Raw genomic sequence first — 22,698 nt, 5'->3', positions numbered from 1 at the left:
TTCTGGAGGAATCTAGAAAGCAATTTTTTGCAAAAAAAATCAAAAGGTTAATGAGATCAGGAATCCACTACATTAGATTTTTTCCTGACAGCGTCAAAAACCCGCACGCCCTGAAGAGTAAATGAGTTTTGGGGATAAACAGAAAGTTAATGTTCTTTCGCATTAACAATATTCGCCAGATCTTTCGCCTTTTGACTTGTTTCATTTTCCAAAATTGAAAAAAAAGCCTTTCGAAAGGAAGAAACAAGTCCAGAAAATCATAGGATTAGCCATAATCCAGTATACAAAGAGTCATACCCAAAAATTAGTTCTAAAATAATCAGAAATTGGATAGAAAATGTTTACGGACATGCGTTTTAATTAAAAGATAATAATAGGTTAAATCATTATGAATTAATTATTGAAAAGCGTCTTTTGTTTCTTTCCGAGCACGAGGACATTATTTATTGAACAGCCCTAACATAAGGTGACCTCTAGTTCCCCTAATGATATACAATATAAGGTGACCTCTAGTCCCCCTAATGATGTACAATATAAGGTGACCTCTAGTCCCCCTAATGATGTACAATATAAGGTGACCTCTGGTCTCCCTACTGATGTACAATATAAGGTGACCTCTAGTCCCCCTGATGATGTACAATATAAGGTGACCTCTAGTCCCCCTACTGATGAACAATATAAGGTAACCTCTGGTCCACTTACTGATTTACAATATAAAGTGACCTCTGGTCACCCTACTTATGTACAATATAAGGTGACGTCTGGTCCACTTACTGATGTACCATATAAAGTGACTTCTGGTACCCTACTTATGTACAATACAAGGTGACCTCTGGTCCCCCTATTGATGTAAAATATAAGGTGACCTCTAGTCCCCTTTATTGATGATCAATATATGGTGACCTCTGGTCCCCCTACTTTTGTACAATATAAGATAAGATAACCTCTGGTCCCCCTACTGATTTACAATATAAGATGACCTTAATCCCCCCAATTATGTACAATATAAGGTGACCTCTGGTCTCCTTATTGGTGTACAATATAAGGCTACCTCTGGTCCCCCTACTGATGTACAATTATATAAGGTGACCTCTAGTCCCCCTAATGATGTACAATATAAGATAACCTCTGGTACCCCTACTGATGTACAATATAAGATGACCTCTGGTCTTCTTATTGATGTAAAATATTAGGTGCAATATAAGGTGACGTCTGGTCCCTCTTATGATGTGCAATAAAAGGTTACCTTTGGCCCCTATCAATATAAAATGTAAGGTGACCTATGATCCCTCTAATGATGTACAACAATAGGGTAAGGTGACCACTGGTCTCCTTACTGATGTATAATATAAGGTTACCTCTGGTCCCCCTAATTACTTTTCGCTTCTGCTAATATATATATTAGAAAGTAGATCTTTATAAAGTTATTAATATGATTATTTTGGAGTAATACAAAGAAAACTGTCTATCGTATAAAATTCAATTAACAGATAAGGTGACCTGAGGTCTCCGTATTGATATCGATGAATTTACTTTTGTGCCTTTAATGCCTGAAGAGTTCCTAAAATGTTTTATTATTACGCAAATTGACGAACTATTTGCGGGGGACCCGAGGTCCTAGTTGAGCGTACGTTTTATCCTTCTGCACCCATTTTAGTCACTTGGAAAAGGACAATCGGCGATAATCATTGAAAAACACAATATTTTGAGTTAAAATTCTCAGCGAAGCCTCAAGGCCAATCTTGGGTTAATAAACTCTGTCCGTAAATTTCATGAAGAAAGAATGAGTATTTATTTCGTAATTATCAAAAACCCGGTTATCAGTTTCGAAATTCCCGGCCCGGGTTTCGCTACCCATTTTAGTCACACTCGTAAATCTAGTCTTCCCGATTCTCGACGGTCCCGGATGAATTATGGTTCCAACGGTACCTGGTGAAAACGGCACCTGTAAACCGGCACTTATGCAAAACGGCACTTGGTCAAAACGGCACTTAGTGAAAACGGCACGTAGTCAAAATGGCATTTATAGAAAAAAGTATATGTGCAATGATAATTTGATATATATATTGATATATATTTGTGTGTGAGTATATATAAGGATATATTATGTAACGGGAGAGGAGAAAATGCAGCGGACCGGACCCGGAATCGAACCCAGGCCCCCTGAAACTCCGGTCAGGTGCTCTACCAACTGAGCTATCTGGCCACCGGCGATCGAACCCGGCTGACCGCCACAATTATATAATTTTTTTTCTGGGAGGGTCCATTTTTTCCAAGAGAACAATTAATTCATGTATACGTAATGGATATATGCCGAATACTGTTCTATATGTAAAATTATCAGACTGTTTGAGGCCCGTTAGGGCCGAAAACTGTCTGATAATTTTACATATAGAATAGTATGAGGCATATATCTTACTTAAAACATTGCCATTTAAATGTCCAAAAGTTACCTGGAGGAGTCCGATAATAACACAATGGGAGTTCAAGCATCCATTGTTTTCTACCCGTCTGATAAGTAGATAAAAGAAATGAGTGAACGGTAAAAAAGTGAGTGAACTCTTGTTTCATTAATTTCATTCATTCAATGGCAGTCGTTTCGTTTAGCAGGACAGGGGTATTGTGGTGAAAGATTTTTGGGGGGAACATTTTTATTTATGATGTGCATAAATTGACATTGATACTGACATAATTTTGGGTAATATTTTAACCATCACCATGGCAAGTAAAATGCGGATTTTTACCCTAGCTGAATTTTTAGCTAAGATAATGGAAATTCTCAGGTTTTGAAAGTGTGGCCATCGGGGAACAAACATAAAAGGAGATTGCAGAATCTTTTTTTTTCAGAAATGGATTTAAATTCGCTTATTCAAAAACTCTTTTAAAGAGTGAAAATTAATGTCGTGGAAGGTTTAAACTTGGAATTTTTCTCATGGATTTGCTATTTTGTACTGTGATCAACTTAATTTCCTTGCGTTTGGTTTCCCTAATTTTTTTCCAAACATTTTTATTGGGGGTTTCTGGACATATTTAATCTTAATTTCACTCTTCTTTTTGCTTTTTAAATACCGTCCGATTTTGTTATCATTGCCGTCCGATAATATATTATCAGACTGGTAATTATTATTATCGGACGGCTACAGCTAAATTTTTAGACTGCAAGAACAAAGGCTTGACGTCACAGCAATGTTTTAAACTGTAATAAATTTTGATGAAATCTGTGTGATATATATGATTAAATACTGGATGAACCTATGTATATACATACTTTTCTCCACAGATTGATACATTTGAATACCAAATTTGAAATGATTTTTTTTTTCATTGTATTTCTTGAAATATCTGTGTAGATCTTATTCTTCTAGTCTCTTTCTTTTAAAATATTGAAATAACAGCATTATTTTTAAATAAAAAGTAATTTACAAAAACAAGATTATAAACAATTACAGCATCATTTTATCAACTATAGGAATTATTTTTTGAAGCAATATCAACATTGTATCATCTTAATATTTAATCAATATTATTAAACAGAAATAAATTGATATTCTTCAGTTATAATAAAAAAAAGAACCAAATGTTTTTGTCAAGAAATACACAATATTAACTGTACATGATTGCAAATTGACGACCAGCAGATCATTGAAGGGGAGGTGTGAAACGGTCTTTTGTTTCTTATTCGTACAAGTGTATTCTAAGTAAACATACTCTAACTGGCTTCTAATTAGTCAACTGTGACTGGCAACCCCCAAAACAGAGCAGTATACATGGTTTGTTCCCATCTCGCCTTAACTGTAAATTTTCGTATTCCCATTTCGCCTTAGTAAGCTCTCAGGTGAATTAAGGTGATGAAGATTTAAAATATTTAGCATAAAGTATTTTTTAAAAAAATAGTTGGTGTTAAATGTATTATTTCATTCACTATATTCATAAATTCCAACTAACTGTTAAATTCAATCTTATTCAATTTTTAAAATTTAAATTATAATAATATTTACAAATATTAAAATTCCCATTTCGCCTTAGTACTTTTTGACTTTTTCTTACTTGAATTTCACAGTTAGGGCGAAATGGGAACACACCGTATACATTATATTTGCATTACATGTACTATAAATTTTTAATTTTCAAAGGATCATAATTAATAATATAATTTGGATTTGATCTCTTTTAAAGAAAATAATAGACATATAATTTAAAAAAGTAAATTTTAAAAATCTATCAACTGTACAAAAGTATAATAATTTTCAAATGAATTAAATTCAATTAATCTATTTTTTTCCTAAATATTTTTAATACATTTTTATCAATGATAATATACACATTTATTACTAAAATTAATATAAAGATCCATTTTCTGTATAAACAATATCAAATTCTCAAAATGAAAAAAGTGCCATTTTGACTTTTCTAAAGTGCCGTTTTGACTACTCTCAAGTGCCATTTTGCATTTTTCCTAAGTGCCGTTTTCACCAGTAAAAGTATAGATTTTTTGTGTAAAAATGGGTCAAACACCAAGGTTAAGGTCAAAAGGTCAAATTTGATACCACAAGAAAGGTCTTGTCACAAAGAATACACATCATGTAAAATATGAAAGTCATAGCTCAACTATGGGCAAGGTTCAAGTTTTTGCGGACAAACAGACAGACAGACAGACGGACGGACATGACAAAAACCAAAAACTATATACCCCCGAACCTTCGATTACGGGGGCATAAAAAAACAGCAAACAACCAAAATCCGGGAAAGGTATATCCCAACATGCGGGGTGTATACTATGTTGTGCGCAGGGTGTAGGCTTTCGAAGCGTGAGAAAGGGGGTCGAGGTACGTTTTTTGTCCACTTTTCTCAACTTACGGATATCAATCGCCAAAAAGAATGTGCCTACGGAAGGAAGCATTATCTAAGGAGTATGTGATACCTATAAATCCACTGGAAACTTTCTAGTTATATCAAACACCTCAACACAATTCCGAGGATCAGAACAAGATTGACGCTATACTGTGTTTATGATCAAATATCAGAACAAAGGTTTGCTTTATCATCACTTTTACATTACTGTTAAAAACATTTTATCTACGAGGGGTGATCAAAAAGTTCGCGAACTATCTCTATATCTACAAAACCACAATTTAGATTTAGAATGAAATTCGGTACACACATAGCCGTACACAAGGTCTATAAATAGCATATGCTGAATCAAGTTTTGCTCCTTGTTTGTGACGTCACAATGTGAAAATGACGTCACTATGTTGGTCACTTGTGACGAAAAATGGTTGTCTCAGTCGAACTCGTTCAACAAACGACTGTACAATTTATTGTATATCTTAGAAATCCCTCTGCAGTATCATAATTCCCAATCTTTATCGTTATTATTGCATGACGTCACGGCGTCAGGCACTACTAAGGATCAATATTTCCTAGGTGCGAAGCTAAGAGGTCACAGTTAGCCAGCAAAATTTTGTGCATGCTGATTATCATCGGATTTTGTTACCTGCGTTTCAACAACAACAGTTAGCAGAAAAATAACCATATTACTGATACAATATATTGATGTATTTACTTCCTTTAGTTTTGTGCATGCAGCTATTTATTCCATACGAGTTCCTATAGAACATTTTCGGAATCTCAGACACCTGACAACGTACAGCGGACTGCGGACTTTTCACTTTAGGGAACGTGTCAAAAAACTTATTTTCATTTGCACGAGTAACAACAGTATATACATTGTATGGAATGAGAGGGCTACCCTTCCCCTTTCCTTTTTTTTTTCTACGAATACCTTTATTGCTCCCCCTTCCGATAGCTTGTTCCATTTACATGTAATTAATTAATAACACCAAGTAATAGCTATAAAAAAAATCTGACTAAGGCCAAGAAAAATTAATCAATAGTTTCTCGGGCCCAAAAATCAAAATTCAATGCGGCTGGCAGGCTTTTTTTTCTAAGGTTGACAGGTTTTACGCCCTTTTAAAGCCATTTGTTCAATAAAATGATAATATCTGCTAATTCTTAATTTTTGTTCTCTGAAATTAGTTATAATATGTATTCAACTTTAAATAATGCTATTCCAAATTTTTATTTTAAAGTTAATTCATTAAATACTGAAAATTTTGAAGAAATAAATTGTTTTTCTAATAAAAACGTCCATCTTAGCATTTTTGAAATGGGGAATAACTCGATTTTCTTTTTCAACTTGGAAAAATGGAAAATTGAATTATTTCCGTTTTCAATATATCAATAAAATTGATCAATACAGCCTTTTTTGAACTGATGCGGCGGTGCCTGAGAAACTATTGATTAATTTGTTTTGGCCTAAGCAATCAATATTTACAGAACATGTTTTTACATTTATCAGTACGATAATAATATGATCTGTTCTTTTTTTTTTTGGTGGGGGGGGGGGGGTGATATTTCATAGCCTTACAAATTAAATAGTTTATGCAAAAGACCAGGAAAGAAACTTGGTTTTAAGATGGGGAGTACACTGTCAGTGTGATTAATTATTTTGATCTTAGCGACTCTATTCTATTTTGTCTTAATATATTTTCTTCTCATCAGAAAAAAGGAAATTTATTTAGGAACATTTAGGTAGATATTCATTGTACCTCAAACTAAAGAAATGCAAGTAGAATGAACGTGCCATTGGCGTATTCAGAGTGTGTGTGTGTGGCGGGGGGGGGGGGGGGGTCCGGCGGTTGGAACCCTCCTTTATTTTTGTACACACACACACACACACACACACACCCTCACACACACACACACACTATCTCACACATGTACAGAGAGAGGGAGAGAGAGAGAGAGAGAGAGAATTTTTTTCCTGCAATATAGATATTTATACGTCTTGAAAGTATCTGTCCTTTCTGCTCGATAGATTTTCACGTATTTGCTTTCATTTATTCATACAAGTTGAGTTTGTAAACAAAAAAGACCTCTTTTTTAAAAAAAAAACACTATTTTGTTAAAGTTTATTACCTCTGTCTGAAAGTTAATGTGCTTAGTGAGGTCGAATTTCTCCGCATATAGATGGAAGTACTTGAGGACATATTTGTTGTGCATAAAGATCGGGTACTCCTTATGAAGAGGATTCGTCTCTAAATACTTATGGGGAAGGACAAAATTTTATCTCACCACACCTTTCTGAGAAACTATATGATATTTGCAGGTATGCAAGTAATCAAAAGTTTACCAAGATGAAAAAAACAATCGTTGCTTTAGTGTTACCTGTCCATATTGATACATCACTTCTTTTGTTTTCAATATAAAGATTCTAGAGATTGAGAATCAGGTTAAAAAACGAATAAGTTAACTGTTATATCAAATTCATTGAAATCTAATTGTTTTCAGTCATTAAATTAAAATCGTTTAATATATCAATTTAACGAAGAAAGCTGAGTGAATCGACTCGTGACTTTGGCGCAAAATGATTGCGTCACCCCTTTCCTTGAAGACAAGTCTACTAGCAGTGTAAAATCGTACAAACGAGAATTCTCTGTACTGCACACATGCTTTAAAATGTATTTCTACACACTCCCCGAAAGTCGCCTATTGTTTGCAGTCCGCTGTCCGCAGTACGATGTCAGGTGTCAGAGATTCCGAAAATGTTCATTCGGACATGTCCGTTTGACCTTTTTTCTGCATTTCTATACTACTGGATTAGTCCATTTGTCTTCTCGATAAGGGGTGATACAATCATTTCGTGCCAAAATGTCACGTGTAAGTTTTTGCGCCCTTTTCCTGGACTATTCTATTGAATGGAAATGAAAACTGTATATGAATTATATAAAGTCTGTTCTTTTTTGTCGGAATCTTGATCGAGCTTTGGAAAAAAACATAAAGGTGATATTGTGAAGTGAGTTAGAAGTTACATCATTTAAAGTAATAAAAACGAAACGAAGAAAAACTTTTAAAGAGGATGAACTGGCCAAATACATCTGATCCCCCCTCTCCAGGGGCTTTCCTCCTACAAAAACAGAATATAGACCTAAGAAAGTGCCCCGTCACATTTCAAGATTGAGGAAGTTTATTACTTTTTTTGCTCATACAAATATTTTTTTTATGTGGACCCCTCATCCCTGGGAAAAACTTCCTGTATCCGCGCCTATCGCCATTCATATATCACCGTCAAAATTGTTAGGTCATTTATGCATAACGGGCTTTATTTATCCCTCGTTTCTAACAATCTTTGATGCTCTGGCATGCCCAAGAAACTATTAAACATATTCTGCATGTCAGTCATAACCGGTATGATTCCCAATTTCTTGTAGTAATCATAATTTCAGATGTCTTCCTCAAAGCCTACGCTATATGCAGTTGAAGCTAATTTATGTAAGCTTTAATTAGCCACGACTTTCCAGCATAAATCAATTACATTAGTTTATTTCCCTTATTTACTTCATCCTCTTAAACCGTTTTAGACTTGCGGAGTGAGGTGTTCATATTTACGTCGGGGGTCGAATCCACAGCGGGGACATATGTGCATTCCATTTTTTATTTGAGATACAAGCAATATATATATATATATAAATTTTGTTCTTTTTCTATTGCTCTGATGAATAGCATACACCTTAAAATTAATGTATGATGTTTTGTGCAACATCTTCATAATTTACTCTAGTGAAATAATTTAACCCCCCCCCCCAATGTAAACGTTTATAACTTATCAAGCTTATAGGTTCTATGGATATTGATGACATTAGTCAGGCAAGCTTTTTGAAAAGCTGTTACTTGTCATATCAAAAAGCGTGCGTTATGGCGAATTTATTTTAACAATTTATTTTGATTAATGTAAAAATGTCCAACAAAAATAATATCTAATATAGAACGAAAAGTTACTTTAGTACTCCTGATACGCTGAACACGTTTGAGAGAAGAACGAACGACAACTCTGTATGTCTAAAACATAAACAAATTGGGTTCAACATTTGATTAGCACAGGGTCCTGAAGCGATCTTTATAAGTTACGAGGGACAAGAACACTTCTAGTATTCCAGTCTCCAGAATATGGCGCTAAAAAATATACTGCCTAAGGCGGTGTAGTATATATTCAACGATCGCTTAGATCGCTAAAACGGCCCAAAATGCAAAAATTAGCCAAAAGTTGAGTTCTTCGTGAAAAATGAAGTTTAAAAAACTGTGTTTTTAAACACAAGTTTTTTAAATTAAAGCTGACATGAATTCTTAAAAACGCAACATTTTCATCTATGTACGACTTGTTTCATACTAACTATAGCCGTATTCCGCCATATTTCTTTCAGATACATTGTCTCATTGTAACGATATATACCCCAATTCGCTCGTTACACTTGAATGATTTTTTGGTTTGGGTATCGACTTGTGCACATCTCCGATGGTAAAGCATATGAGAACACATGCATGAGGTGATCAAGACATTTCAAAACCACAATAAACAACATAATAATCATATTTTTGAATAATTATAGATTAGAATCGAAAGAAAAAAATGCAAGTTTGGAAGAGAAATTTAGATGCACGAGTACGTATTTTTACAGTGCGCCAATTTATGCAGAATAAACTTGAAATAAAAAGCAAGAAAATCTGCAAACACATTTTGAAATTATATCATTTGAATGGAACAAAACAACCAACGTCTTTGATTTGCAGCTCCTGTGCAATTGATGCATATCGAGAAAACGCCTCGAACACTGTAAACGTACCCATACCTGGTAATAAGGTTACTGCATCGGTTCGAAGATGTGCACAAGTCAAGTGATATACACCCTGAATTCCATTTATTGAAATATGCATCACAAAAAAGAAACTAGATGCTGTCATGAGACAGTAATACCCGCACTATGGTGTTTGCCTCTAAATACACACTCCTTCATATTGGACTTTCCAAGGAAGAAGTCAAAATAATTCTATAATTATCACCGTACATGTATTCGTCAAATTGAACATAAAATTTTCAGGTGACCATATGATCTATGAGCCTCACATATGTATTTCAAATACTTAATTCATTACCAGTCTGAAATAACAGAATTTAATTAATGATTGAAGTAAATTACTTAATTAGATTCAGATAAATATTTTGCCCATAATTTGGAACTTTTTAAATTTACTTTCTCAACGACATATTATTTTAGTACAAAGCGTTTTTGATGAATTTATTAAAATGTGCAAACTGATTTTAGTACTTGGTGGGGAAAAAAACCCATTGAAAATACAACCCGATTAATTTGTCAATGCCTATCTCCCCCCCCCCCACACACACACACTCTCTCACTCTCACATTTTTTTAAAAATAGACCTAGATGGCAAAGTTATGTTAAAACATAGTTTATTATGATAGTTTGAAATTTGTTCTTGCACTAAACAGTTTTACGTGTGAACATCTTATTTTCTACATTCACATTGGGTTTGCGTCACCCATTATCATATTTATAGATATCACCTCTCGGCACACCTCGGCAATTCATACTGGCAACGGAATCAGCAAAGGTTTGTCGAATGAGATTATTTAGCACATGTATGCTGATGATGCAGTGTGGTCAGTTAAAATCATTTGTGTTTTAATTGGATTATATGGATTATATTTCATGAATTCGTTGTCACGACCTATGACATTCGGTAAGTACAAGATTTAGTATAGATTGCATAAAAATAAATAAATGAAAATGGTTAGGTTGAAGTTCAAAAAGGGTCAAAGATCATCGCATGCCACAGTCGACAAATTTCACATTGTCAAGTTATCTCCCGTTGCGGACATTCAGTATATACAGGCGCAGATCCAGAATTTTTTTTCAGAAAGGGGGGGGGGTGTCACACCTCAGTCAAAAAAATCAGCCCAAGATTTCCTGAGAAGCAAATAAAAAATAATAATAAAAACAATGATGGTGGAGTCCCTGTTTTCGAAGGGGGAGGATGCCCAAAGTCATTTTTATTCTCTACAGTACATAGTCTTATTTAAATAACTGCTAATTCCAGGGGGGGTGTGTCTGATCTCCCTAGCCACTGCCTCCCTGTACCTGAAATGACAATTGATCTTATGACTTCATAGTAGTAGAATTTTTTTTTTCTTTTGACTATATTTTGTTTCCTATGTATATGTATGTTTGTCTGTCCACAGAAACTTTAACCTTGCCCATAAGTTTTAAGTGGATTGGGCTATACACCTGGCTTCAATATTTCATAGGTAAATTTCTTTTGGCAAAGCCTTTTAATGGGTACCACCAATTTTGACCTCTTGATCTCTTGACCTTGGAGTTTGACCCACTTTTACAAGAAAAATACCTTAAACTTGGCCTAAGTTTTGAACAGGTGGTGCTAGGACTTTCATGCTCTAACATGTGTAATCATTGTGAACTTTCAACAGGTATAATTATTTTTGACCTAGACCTTAGAGTTGAACCCAATTTAACTTTAACCTTGGCAATAACTTTTGAACAGGTGAGGAAGTTCTGGGGATTTCTCTCTTTTTTCACATGTGTATTCCTTGTGACAAGACTTTCCCTTTGATACCAACAATTTTGACCCTTTGACCTTGACCTTGGAGTTTGACTTACATTTGAGAAACTTCAACCTTTGCCAAAAGCTGCCATAACAGTTGCTGTCACAACAAACAAATTACTAAAAAAAACACAGTATACATGTACATATTTTATATTCAACAGATATACATCTGGTCATATCTCTAGTTCTCCCTTGAATGAGACATGGTGATATAAATTTTAAAGAATAATTATGATAAGAGTTGAAAAGGTTGTGCATCTAAAATATACTAAGCTCTGCGGATGAATTAGATATACCAGTTTAGATATACCAGTTTAGCTTAATTTTGCTACCCAAAGCACCTTGATTAACTATTTATAAGCATACTGTTTTCTGAAATGTACTGATTTCTGTTGTCCATCTGTTTGTCTGCAAACTTTTCACATTAACTTCTTAAGAACCACTGGGCCAATTTCAACCAATTTACATTTAAATATGCAGGGGACTTTTTCCAACATAAATCTTCTTCTCAAGAACAGCAAAAACATTTATTGTCCCCCATTTTCACTAAGGTAGGGTACATTAAATCTCATTTGTTTGTCAATCTGCCCATCAGTCACAATAAATTTAACCTTGCAATTGGTCATCATGGTCGTATATTTTGAATGAGAAGAGACAGGACTTTTATATTAAACATGTGTATTAGTATTAAATGGGACAATACCATTCTAAATACACTATGATTTTTATTACCCATGACCTTGAAGTTTGACCTAATTTCATAAACAAATTAATTGCTTTGAATTAATCATTTTGAAAGATAAATGAAAGGGCATTCATATTACCTGTGATAAGACCTTTCCAAATGTATCATGACTTTTTGACTCTGTGACCTTGACCTTGAAGTTTAACTTAGTTTTCATTAATGTTGTATTTCCTTTTCATTGAGAAGAGATTTGACTTTCACATTTCAAGTGAACATTACCCATAACAAGATGTTTCCCAACATGCTATGATTTTTTACCCCTTGACCTTGATGTTTTAACAAAATTTTAAAAGAGTGAACTCTCCCAAAAGAGGATAAGACCACTGTTTAAAACGAAAAAGGAGTTTAGGGAAGACTGGGCTTTTTCCATAAAAAACGTCATTTTTCGACCCTCATTTGACCCCCTGGGCAAAATCAAAATTCCAAAACCTAACTGCACATCTACATGACCCCACAACCATCTCCCAAAAGATGATTAGGCTGCTGAATAAAATGTAAGAGGAGTTCAGTGAAGACGGGGCTTTTAGCATAAAAAACGTCATTTTACGACCTCCATTTGACCCCCTGGGGCAAAATCAAAATTCAGAAACCTTACTACACATCTGCATGACCCCACCAACCATCTCCCAAAAGATGATTAGGCTGCTGAGTAAAATGTAAGAGGAGTTCAGGGAAGAAGGGTCTTTTTGCATTAAAAAAGTCATTTTTCAACACCCATTTGACCCCCCAGGGCAAAATCAAAATTCCGAAACCTTACTGCACATCTACATGACCCCACCAACCATCTCCCAAAAGCTGGTTAGGCTGCTGAGTAAAATGTAGAAGAGTTCAAGGGAAGACGGGGCATTTACAGACAAGAGTAATGTTTATTTTTGAAAAAAAAAAATTACTTGCATTTTTTTTTCAATCAACCCCACTGACTTCTCAAATTTTGATATTTTCCCTGACCAAATAAAATGAGGAGGAGTTCAGGGGAAACGTGTGACAGACGGATCTTTTACTGTTGAGTTAGCAATGGATTACATGACTTCTGAAAGTGCATTTTTCAATAAAAGTAAACACTCTGCCATAACTCCGTACAGACTAGCACGTGCACATCCCTGTAACGATAGCAGTATTCAGGTAAATGTTTTATTACTGGTTTGAGAAGTTTTCTATTTGCGACCTGCATGGATTTTTGCTGTACATGAATGTATTCTGTGTTAGTGTATTTTCTATATTGTAGTTCTAATATACATTCTATAAAACAATTTAATTCTGTATATAGTCTATTTTTTTTTGTTGAATTCTCACTTTTCAAACGTGTATTTGGTCAGTTTATGGACTTCTACAAACAATGCTATTTGGAGATGTGTACATGTCGACAGCCAGGCTAGAAAATCACTCGAGCGAAACAATTCCACAAGGCTATATATTCAACACACAGGTGGCCAAAAATCTTTCAGATTAAATATGGCGGAATTGAAGAAACATGGCGGACAAGGGCGTACAGGAATGTATTAAGTCGTACAAAGATGAAATACTGATGCCTTTTTAAGAGTTCAATTTTGAGATTTTTTTAAAAATAAAACTCCGACACAAAGTATGTGCATTGTAGTGTGTTCATTTAAAATTTATGTTCGTTATATAGTTTACGAATTGTATCACATGACTTCATGAATTTTTTTTATATAAAAATAATTTCTTTAGGAGTATTTGTGACGTCAAAAAATCAGCTGTGTTTGTAAATATGCCATTGAAATTGAAAGATATCTTATATGAAATGTTCTTCTCTCTCTCTCTCTCTCTCTCTCTCTCTCTCTCTCTGTCTTCTAATTGAATAATGGAAGGACTTATTTGTGCTGTACCATTTATTAAGCCTTAGAACAGATCAGGAGGATTTTTTTCAGGCGGGATATCAAAACTTCATAAATTGAATAATAATTCATTTGTATAAGAGCTTAACCGAATGTCAAAATTGAAAGTAAGGAATAGGTACTGTGAGCAATGAGCTCACTAAATGATACCCCGCCTCCCATAATGGTCACAATGGCAAAGTCCATATTTTGCTGTTGTCCTAAACCCAAATACGATTCGGATCAAAAAGTAAAATAGGAGGTGCACAATGGTAATATGTAATAAACCTAAGATTCTGTGAAAGTTTCATTAAATTTCACTAAGTGGTATAAGAGGATTTGCGGATAAGAGATGAAGCACCAAAAGCGTAACAGACAGACGCACATAGATAACCATTACTATATACCCTCCCACTTTTCAGCGGCGGATATAATAAACGTAAAATATACATCACAGGAATAGGAACATTGGTAATGTTATCTTCTCAAACGCATTGGCGTCGGAAGCAGATCGAAAGTGGGGGCAAAGAGTGCAAAGAATTTTTTTCTTATACATTCGAAAAAATCTGACAAGCTAAAAAAAAAACCAACAGAAATTTTTAAAAGTAACATTTTGCCGGAGGATCAACTATAATAAGTGACTGTTGGAAAGCCTATGACATCTTGGATAAGGAGGGTTACGTATTTACGTTTAAAAGTAAAAAAAAAAGCCACACACCCGGTTCCGACGCACATACCAATACTACTTGTCGAACCTGGACCTGGAGGGCACTCAAAAAATTTTTGCCAGTAATTGTATGTAGAACGATGAAATCTTTATTTGCTCTCTCTCTCTCTCTCTCATATATATATATATATAAGTTTTTTCTAATATCTCAATTATTTATGCCGAAATCCATTAAATCTGAAGTTTTTTGATCTTGTAAGAACAGTCTACAACTCGCAACATCTGCTCGTCCTATAATGTTTTTACTCAGTCAATCCCTTATTTTTTTGTTACAATCAACCCAAATCCCCCAAAAGACAACGGATATTTACCCTCCAGACGATGTGTGTTAAATTTGCACATCAGTCTAGATGATTTCGTTTTGTAAGGTATGTGAAACATTTAGATTTTGGTCATACTTAGAGAACTTTCCTATCTCGGCATCCGAAGCACACATCAAAATGGCAGATATCTAGGACACAATCTGTATAGCAGAGGCATATTACAAGGAAATAACTTCCTCATTTTTTCGCAATTTCAGCGTGACTTTTGGGGACCGTGCATATGTGAACTTCCCCGTTTCTTTTTGTGCATAAAATTTAACTTTTGCTCAAAACATATTAGGTCTAATAAAGCGTCTCCAGAGTTTAATTGAAAGTCAACACTCCTACGTGTCCGGAAAATATCTTCAAAAATTAACCTGTAATAATGATCGCCTTATTATAAATTGTAAGCCCGTAACTTCTTTTTATCATAAATATTATTTACAACATTGTGTAAAAGATAATTAAAAATGTCAAATAAAAAATTTGGCATTTTTTCTCTGTGAAATCAGAACTTTTGATATTTGTTGTCAACAAATGGATCTAAAATCGGTAGTGTGTACCAACTTCTTCTTACAGATGAAGAGCTGTAGATTGCATGTAAAATCAGGATCATTTCGGTAAATTGAGTGATTCTGACAGCTTCACATAGTTCAACGATAGCAGTTATTTCAGGTAAATGTTTTATTACTGCGTTTGAGTAATACCACGCTTTTTGCTGATAAATATTTCTGTGTATCATTTACCTATCAGCAAAGCATTCAAAAACAATTTAATTCTCGGTATTTGTAAACAACGAAGGAATTCTCACTTTTTAAACGTGTATTTGGTCAGTTTATGTACTTCTAGGAAACCAACGCTATCGGAGTTGGGTATTGACAGAAAACGGAAACAATTTACAAATATATTGAACAAGTAAACATTGATGTAGCCATCAATTGTCACCGGGACAATATATAAAATAAACAATGGAAATGAGCCTTTTTAAGAGTTCATCAAACCGCTTTAAAATAAAACCTAAAAAGGCTGTGCGTTTTAGTTGTTCATGGCAACGTTGTTTACGTTGTATCATATTCATGAATAACTTACGTAGCTTTGCTGTGACGTCAAAAATCAAACTGTGTTTGTAAACATGCCATTGAAATTGATGAATTCCTCATGTAAATGTTGGCTGTATAAAATAAAAATTGAAGTTAGACACATGCATCACCTATATTCAAAAATGTAGTATTTTCCAATTTTAGGATATAAAACATGAACTATGCGTTTTTATGCGAGAAGTAAAATTCGATGTTCTAAAAAAAGGGATCTGTCGGTTTTTTGATAGTAAATGATAAGAAACTTTATATATCAAATATGTTAAACATATTCATTTTTACATATTCAGTTTATGTAAGTAAGCATATTATGTATCTCGTAATTTAGAAAGGGAAAGAACATTCTGATTAACAATCTTTTCAATGTTAGAAAAACATTGATTCTGAATAACTTCTCCCACCCCAATCACCATACACCAACACTTAAACTTATATGTATCGAGCAGCCCGGTCCTCCGGGCTGCGAAGAAATAATAAACGTTTTTTTTACGGCGTAACAAGATATATTTGTACATAGTTTTAGATAGATTCTCTTTATACCTCTTTTGTCCTGTGAACCTATTGTGACGTCATGACTAAAAAAATGACATCATTGAAATTCTGACAATTAACGCTGAAATTATGGAAGATAGAAAAAAGAAACCGCGCTTTAGTGAAAAAGAACTTGAAATATTAGTTAAAGAAGGCTCAGATATCATCAACTCAAAATTCAGTGACATGATCAACAATACAGAGAAAAAACAAGTGTGAGTGGAAATTTTTGAATCTGTAAATGCTGTCTCATTCTCAAAAAGAACTGTCGAAGAAATTAAAAAGAAGTGGGATGATGTGAAGAGGGGTACAAAGAAGAGAGCTTCTGCCGTCCAGAAAGAAAGTTGTAAGACGGGGAGTGGAAAATTGGAGATTATACCTTTAAGCCCAATAGAAGAAGATATTGTGTCTGTAATGGGAGAGGAGAGAATTTTTGGATTTAGCTTTATGTAGACACCATGATTCCACCTGTAAGTGAGCCCAATTTCATTCCGTCATTTATTTGCTTTAATCTAAAACAATATGTTTGTTTCAAGACTTTCAACAATTTTCTGGTATCTACTGTTCAAAAGATATGATAAAAGTAAAATCTTGGAATTTTTGTATAAAGTGGGTCAAATTTCAAGGTCAAGGTCAAAAGGTCAAATTTTGTGGTACACAAAATAAGGTCTTGTCACAAGAAATACACATGAGAAATATGAAAGGTATAGCTCCTCTAAATCAAAAGTTATGGGCAAGGTTACAGTTTTTGTGGACAAACAGACAGATAGAAGGACGGACATGACAAAAATTATATACCCTGAAACTTCGTTTACGGAGGCATAAAAACTGCACCAAATACCTCTTTTGTCCTGTGAACCTAGGACGCCAACACCAATGGTATCACATATTAAGCTCAACGCAATTCATTGAGGTGAGTTAAAACAAGAGGCCCTTTAGGGAACTTGAATATTAGTTAAAGAAGGCTCAGATCTCAACTAAATTGTACATGATCAACAATACAAAGAAAAAGCTTCTATTGAAGCCTCTAACTCTTAGTATCCCAAGATGCACGAACTGACAAAGTTTGATGATTCTTAGCCAGTTAGGGCTAAAGATATTCTGCCGTATGGCTATAAAATATCATAAGTATGTCACAGTGACCTACTTTTTTATTTAAATTTTCTGAGGAGAGGAGAGATGTTTTAATTGACAAAGATTGATGATTCTAAGCGAATAAATACCCAAGATATTCAAAAGAAGGTCACTGTGACCTACTTCATGTCACCATTCTCCTAAAACCCAAGATGACTCAACTGACAAAGTTTAACAATTCTAGGCCAGTAAGTACCCTGGATATTTTAAATATAGCCATAAAATTCTAAACTAGGTCACAAAAGTAATTACTTTTTGTGTCAGTTCTCCATAAACCCAAGGTTATATCAACTGACACGGAGATAAATACCTAAGATACTTAAATATATCCATAAAATGTCAAAAGTAGGTCACAGTGACCTTCTTTTTGGATGACATTTTCCGAAGACCCAAGATGCATCAACTGACAAAGTTTGAAGATTCTAAGCCAATAAGTACCTGAAATATTCAAAAGTAGGTCATTGTGACCAACTTTTTAGTTGACATTCTCCGAAATTCAAATATGCCTCAACTGACAATGTTTAACAATTCTAGGCCAGTAAGTACCCGGGATACTTAAATATAGCCATAAAATTCAAAACTAGGTCACGTGACCTACTTTTAAGTCAACATTCTCCATAAACCCAAATTGCATCAACTGACAAATTTTAATGATTCTAAGCCAATAAGTACCTAAGATACTTAAATATAGCCATAAAGCACCGTGACCTACTTTTTGGTTGACATATTCCGAAGACCCAAAATGCATCAACTGACAAAGTTTGTTGATCATAGGTCTGAAAGTATTCAAAATATGCCTTTTAAACAATTTGAAAACAGATGCCTGCAAAAAATTCAAAAGTAGGTCACAGTGACCTACTTTTTCATGAATGTGTTTCAAGGCCCTAAGATGCATCAACTTACAAGATTTGGTGATTCTAAACCTCTCAGTGTCTGAAATAAGGGGATTAGATATTTTAGAAAAGATTATCCATTCCCCTGCAAGGTGAATTTCATAATTTCAGTAACTTTTATGAATCGTTCATGAACATTCATGATGTATTCATGAATGGTTCATGACTGGTTCATAAAGATGGTTCATGAATTTTATTCATGAATATATTCAAAAAATGTAGTTCATGAACAAATGATGAATATATATGAATATTGGTAATTTTCAGTTTCAAGACAGAAAAAACGTAGAGTTCAGGGTATAATTATGAATTTTCATGAAGACTAAAAAAAAAATGACAGAAAACATTCATTACTCTCATAATACAACTGTTGAATGCAGATGCAATTGTTGACCAAGCCCCTGCTATTATTAAAAACATGCTTTCAACAACTATCTGAAAAAATAAATCATGAAATCTCTAAACAATTAGTTTCAAATTGATAACTTATGTTCTTTCATGATTTAGATTAATCACTTATATTGATCATACTGTGCTTGAAATATCTCGCTTTTCACGACACAACTTTGATCGACCGAATTTTCTCTATCATATAACTTTACACAAGTTGTTAGAAAATGAAACATTCTAGAAAAAACTTCTTGATCTTTGTAAAAAAAAAAACATATATATTTATTAACAACTAAAAAATTACATCTCTTATCTGTACTGTACCGTATTATTCTTGGGTCGAAACGTTATATATTAATTTTGATGCCTTTAAAAATCATACTTTTTCCGTGCATCGTGTGTAAATGATACTGCACAGACTGCATGGTTGTAAAGTATCTATGACATAATCCACATTCGTATTTTGTAGTCTGAATTCTTTTATACGTCTTCACAGCACAGAATACTCAGTCTGAGGGCGATATAAGTACCGAGAGATCGTTGTTATCATGTCATGTCCTCCGGTTATGGCGGCCGCCATACTTGTCATGAAAATACGAAACTAAGATGCAATACATATATGTAATTGATGACGTAAAAAATTCGAATCTTCATTGATAAAACTTACATTGATATCAAAAATTTTATTTTCAGTGAAAATTTATTCAGATAGAGTTTGTTATTTTTTTTTAAACAAAAATCTTGGAAATTCGAAACTAACGTATTTCTCAGCTCTGCCTTACATTTTTAAATAGGTGCAAACTTGAAACGCACGAGACGTTGGAAGTGTGAATTTGTATAGTGGGAGGATCGATATTTAAGTGACCTATAATTTGCGTAGTCATTCTTTGTCAACCTTTTAAGAAAATAACAGAATACAAAGAAGGAAGAATATATACATTTAGAGGATCAATCTACTTCATTACTGGTGAGTTACAAAAAATGGAAGCAATCACTGAATCAGAAATCTGATTGAAAAGGTTACTGTCTATTTGTAAAAATTATTATGTCTTTTTTTAAAATGAAAATCTTGTCAAATTTTGCTAGAGTTGGGATCCAACCATAGTAACATACATTAATTATAGATTGAGGCTCAAAACATAGGCCTGATTGATCTACAACATGGCGGCCAAGGAAGATAGGCTTAAATTCCACTCAGAATGCTTTAATTTGGAAGTGCCTATGATGCAAAACTAAATGAAACTAAAATGCAAAAAAATACAAAAAATCTTAAATTTGTACATTCATGATCATTTTCAAAAAAATCTTTCTTCTTGAGTGGAAAAGAGAAGCAGTCCACAAATGTTGATAAGCAGAGGACACGAAACTGGCTGCAAAAAAATCTGAGCTCTTGAAAAAACAAGAGACCCAAGGGCCTTGAATCACTCTTCTGATAAATTGTACAATCTATCAATTCTATTTAAGCCTCCTACTCTGAGTATCCTAAGACCCAAAATGCATCAACTGATCAAGTTTGATGATTCTTGGCTAGTAAGAACTGAAAATATTTCAATATAGCTAAAAAATACCATAAGTATGTCACAGTGACCTACTGTTTGATTGAAATTTTCTGCGGACTCACTGCTGCATTAATTGACAAAGATTGATGATTCATGCCAATACATACTTCATATTCAGAATAGGTCACTGTGACCTACTTTTTGGAGACATTCTCCAAAAACCAAAGGTGCATCAACTGACAAAATTTGATTCTAAGCCAATAAGAACCCGAGATACTTAATTTTAGCCATAAAATATCTGAAGTAGGTCACCTGCTACGTCTTTTAGTCATCATTCTCAAAAAAACCAAGATGCATCAACTGACCAAGTTCGATGATCTCTAAGTCAATAAGTAAAAGAGATACTTAAATATAGCCATAAAATGTCAAAAGTGGGTCACCGTGACCTACTTTTTAGTCCTCATTCTGGAAAAAACAAGATGCATTAGCTGACGAAGTATGATGATTTTCTAAGCCAATAAGTACCTAAGACACTAAAATATAGTCATAAATAAAATTCAAAGTATAGGTCAGCATGACCTACATTTTGGTCAACGTATCCCAAGATCCAAGAAGCATCAACTGACAAAGTTTGATGATTCTAGGCCGATAAGTACCTTAGATATTCAAAAGTAGGTCACCGTGACCTACTTTTTGGTTGAAATTCTCCAAAAACCCAAGATGAATCAACTCACAAAGTTTGACCATTCTAAGTCAATAAGTACCTGAGATACTTAAATATAGCCGTAAAATGTCAAAAGTAGGTCACCGTGGCTTACTTTTTGGTCGTCATTCTTCGGAAACCCAAAAAGCATCAACTGACAAAGCTTGATGATCCTTAGCCAATAAGTACCTAAGATACTAAAATACAGTCATAAAATATCGAAAGTAGGTAACCGTGACCTACATTTTTATTGACGTTTTCCGCAGACCCAAGATGCATCAACTGACAAAGTTTGATGATCATAGGCCTTAAGGTGTCCAAAATATGCCTTAAAATCAATTTGAAAACAAATGCCCGCAAAAATAATTACAAAAGTAGGTAAACATGACCTACTTTTTCAAAAATATGTTTTGAGGCTCCAAGATGCACCAACTTACAAGATTTGATGTTTTTAAACCTCTCAGTGTCTGAAATAATGGGATTAAATGTTTTTAAAAAGATAAGCCATAAAACTTAAAAGTAGGTCACGGTGACCTACTTTTAAGTTATCATTGTTGGAAGACCCAAGATGCATCAACTGACAAAGTTTGATGATCATAGGCATTATAGTGTCCAAAATATGCCTTAAGATCAATTTGAAAACCAATGCCCGCAAAATTACAAAAATAGGTCACCGCGACCTACTTTCGAGTTTACGTGATGTGTAATCCTAAGATGCATTAACTTACAAGATTTGATGATCCTAGTCTGAATAATAAGCAAAATATAAACGTTTTTATTAAGTGTAAATTTAGGTCAACTTTGAAGTGACCTTGAGACCACGCCCTTTGCCCAAGGGTAATTCCCCGAGCAAATTTTGATTTTCAACATATCCTGATGCTTGTATGAAAGTTTGGTGAAAATCTGCTTGGTGTTATGGAGAAGAAGATTTTTCAAGAACCAGTACTTTTGGATATATTTTCCTGATTATCTCCCTTGTTTTTAAGGGTCCCAACCCTAGTTTTATAATAAATAGTAGCCCTTGGGCCAAGAATACCCTGTGACAATTTGACAATGATTGGCCAAGGGGTTCTTTTGAGTTATGGCCCATATTCTAAAAAGTTTACGCACAACGCACAAATGGCCATAGCATTAGCTCTTTGAGCCTTTGGCTCAGAAGAGCTAAAAAGAAAGAAATGAAAATATGAATGATATTCAATCAAAGGATCCAAATGAGAAAATTCTGGAAATTCCACATGAAGAGCGAATAAGAATTTTTGAATTGACCATCTCTGCTCGAAATGAAAGCCCTTAAAGCTGTTGCCCTGTTGCTGAACACCTTCTCTCCTAGACTGGAATTAAAAACTGTTCATTTCTGGTATAAA

The 22,698-nt window shown here is 34.1% G+C and overlaps 1 protein-coding gene across 1 annotated transcript; it reads left to right on the top strand.

Annotated features, from left to right (window-relative positions):
• Positions 1–16,805: 16,805 nt before the first annotated feature.
• Positions 16,806–17,168, top strand: LOC134276675 (uncharacterized). The gene is made up of 2 exons (XM_062758947.1): positions 16,806–16,930; positions 16,979–17,168. The coding sequence occupies exons 1-2, from the start codon at positions 16,806–16,808 to the stop codon at positions 17,166–17,168; spliced, it is 315 nt and encodes a 104-aa protein (XP_062614931.1).
• Positions 17,169–22,698: the final 5,530 nt, after the last annotated feature.

Source organism: Saccostrea cucullata, unplaced genomic scaffold (assembly GCF_032062105.1).
Source record: "Saccostrea cucullata isolate Sc308-1 unplaced genomic scaffold, CSIRO_AGI_Scuc_v1 ctg7207, whole genome shotgun sequence".
Lineage (NCBI taxonomy): Eukaryota > Metazoa > Mollusca > Bivalvia > Ostreida > Ostreidae > Saccostrea > Saccostrea cuccullata.
Note: the sequence above shows the minus strand (reverse complement) of the source record. Positions and strands in the feature narration are given on the sequence as shown.

Coding starts and splice junctions, on each gene's coding strand:
- LOC134276675 (XM_062758947.1), top strand. CDS start 16,806: ATGGAAGATAGAAAAAAGAAACCGCGCTTTAGTGAAAAAGAACTTGAA. Junction 16,931..16,978: donor AATACAGAGAAAAAACAAGT/GTGAGTGGAAAT, acceptor ATTCTCAAAAAG/AACTGTCGAAGAAATTAAAA.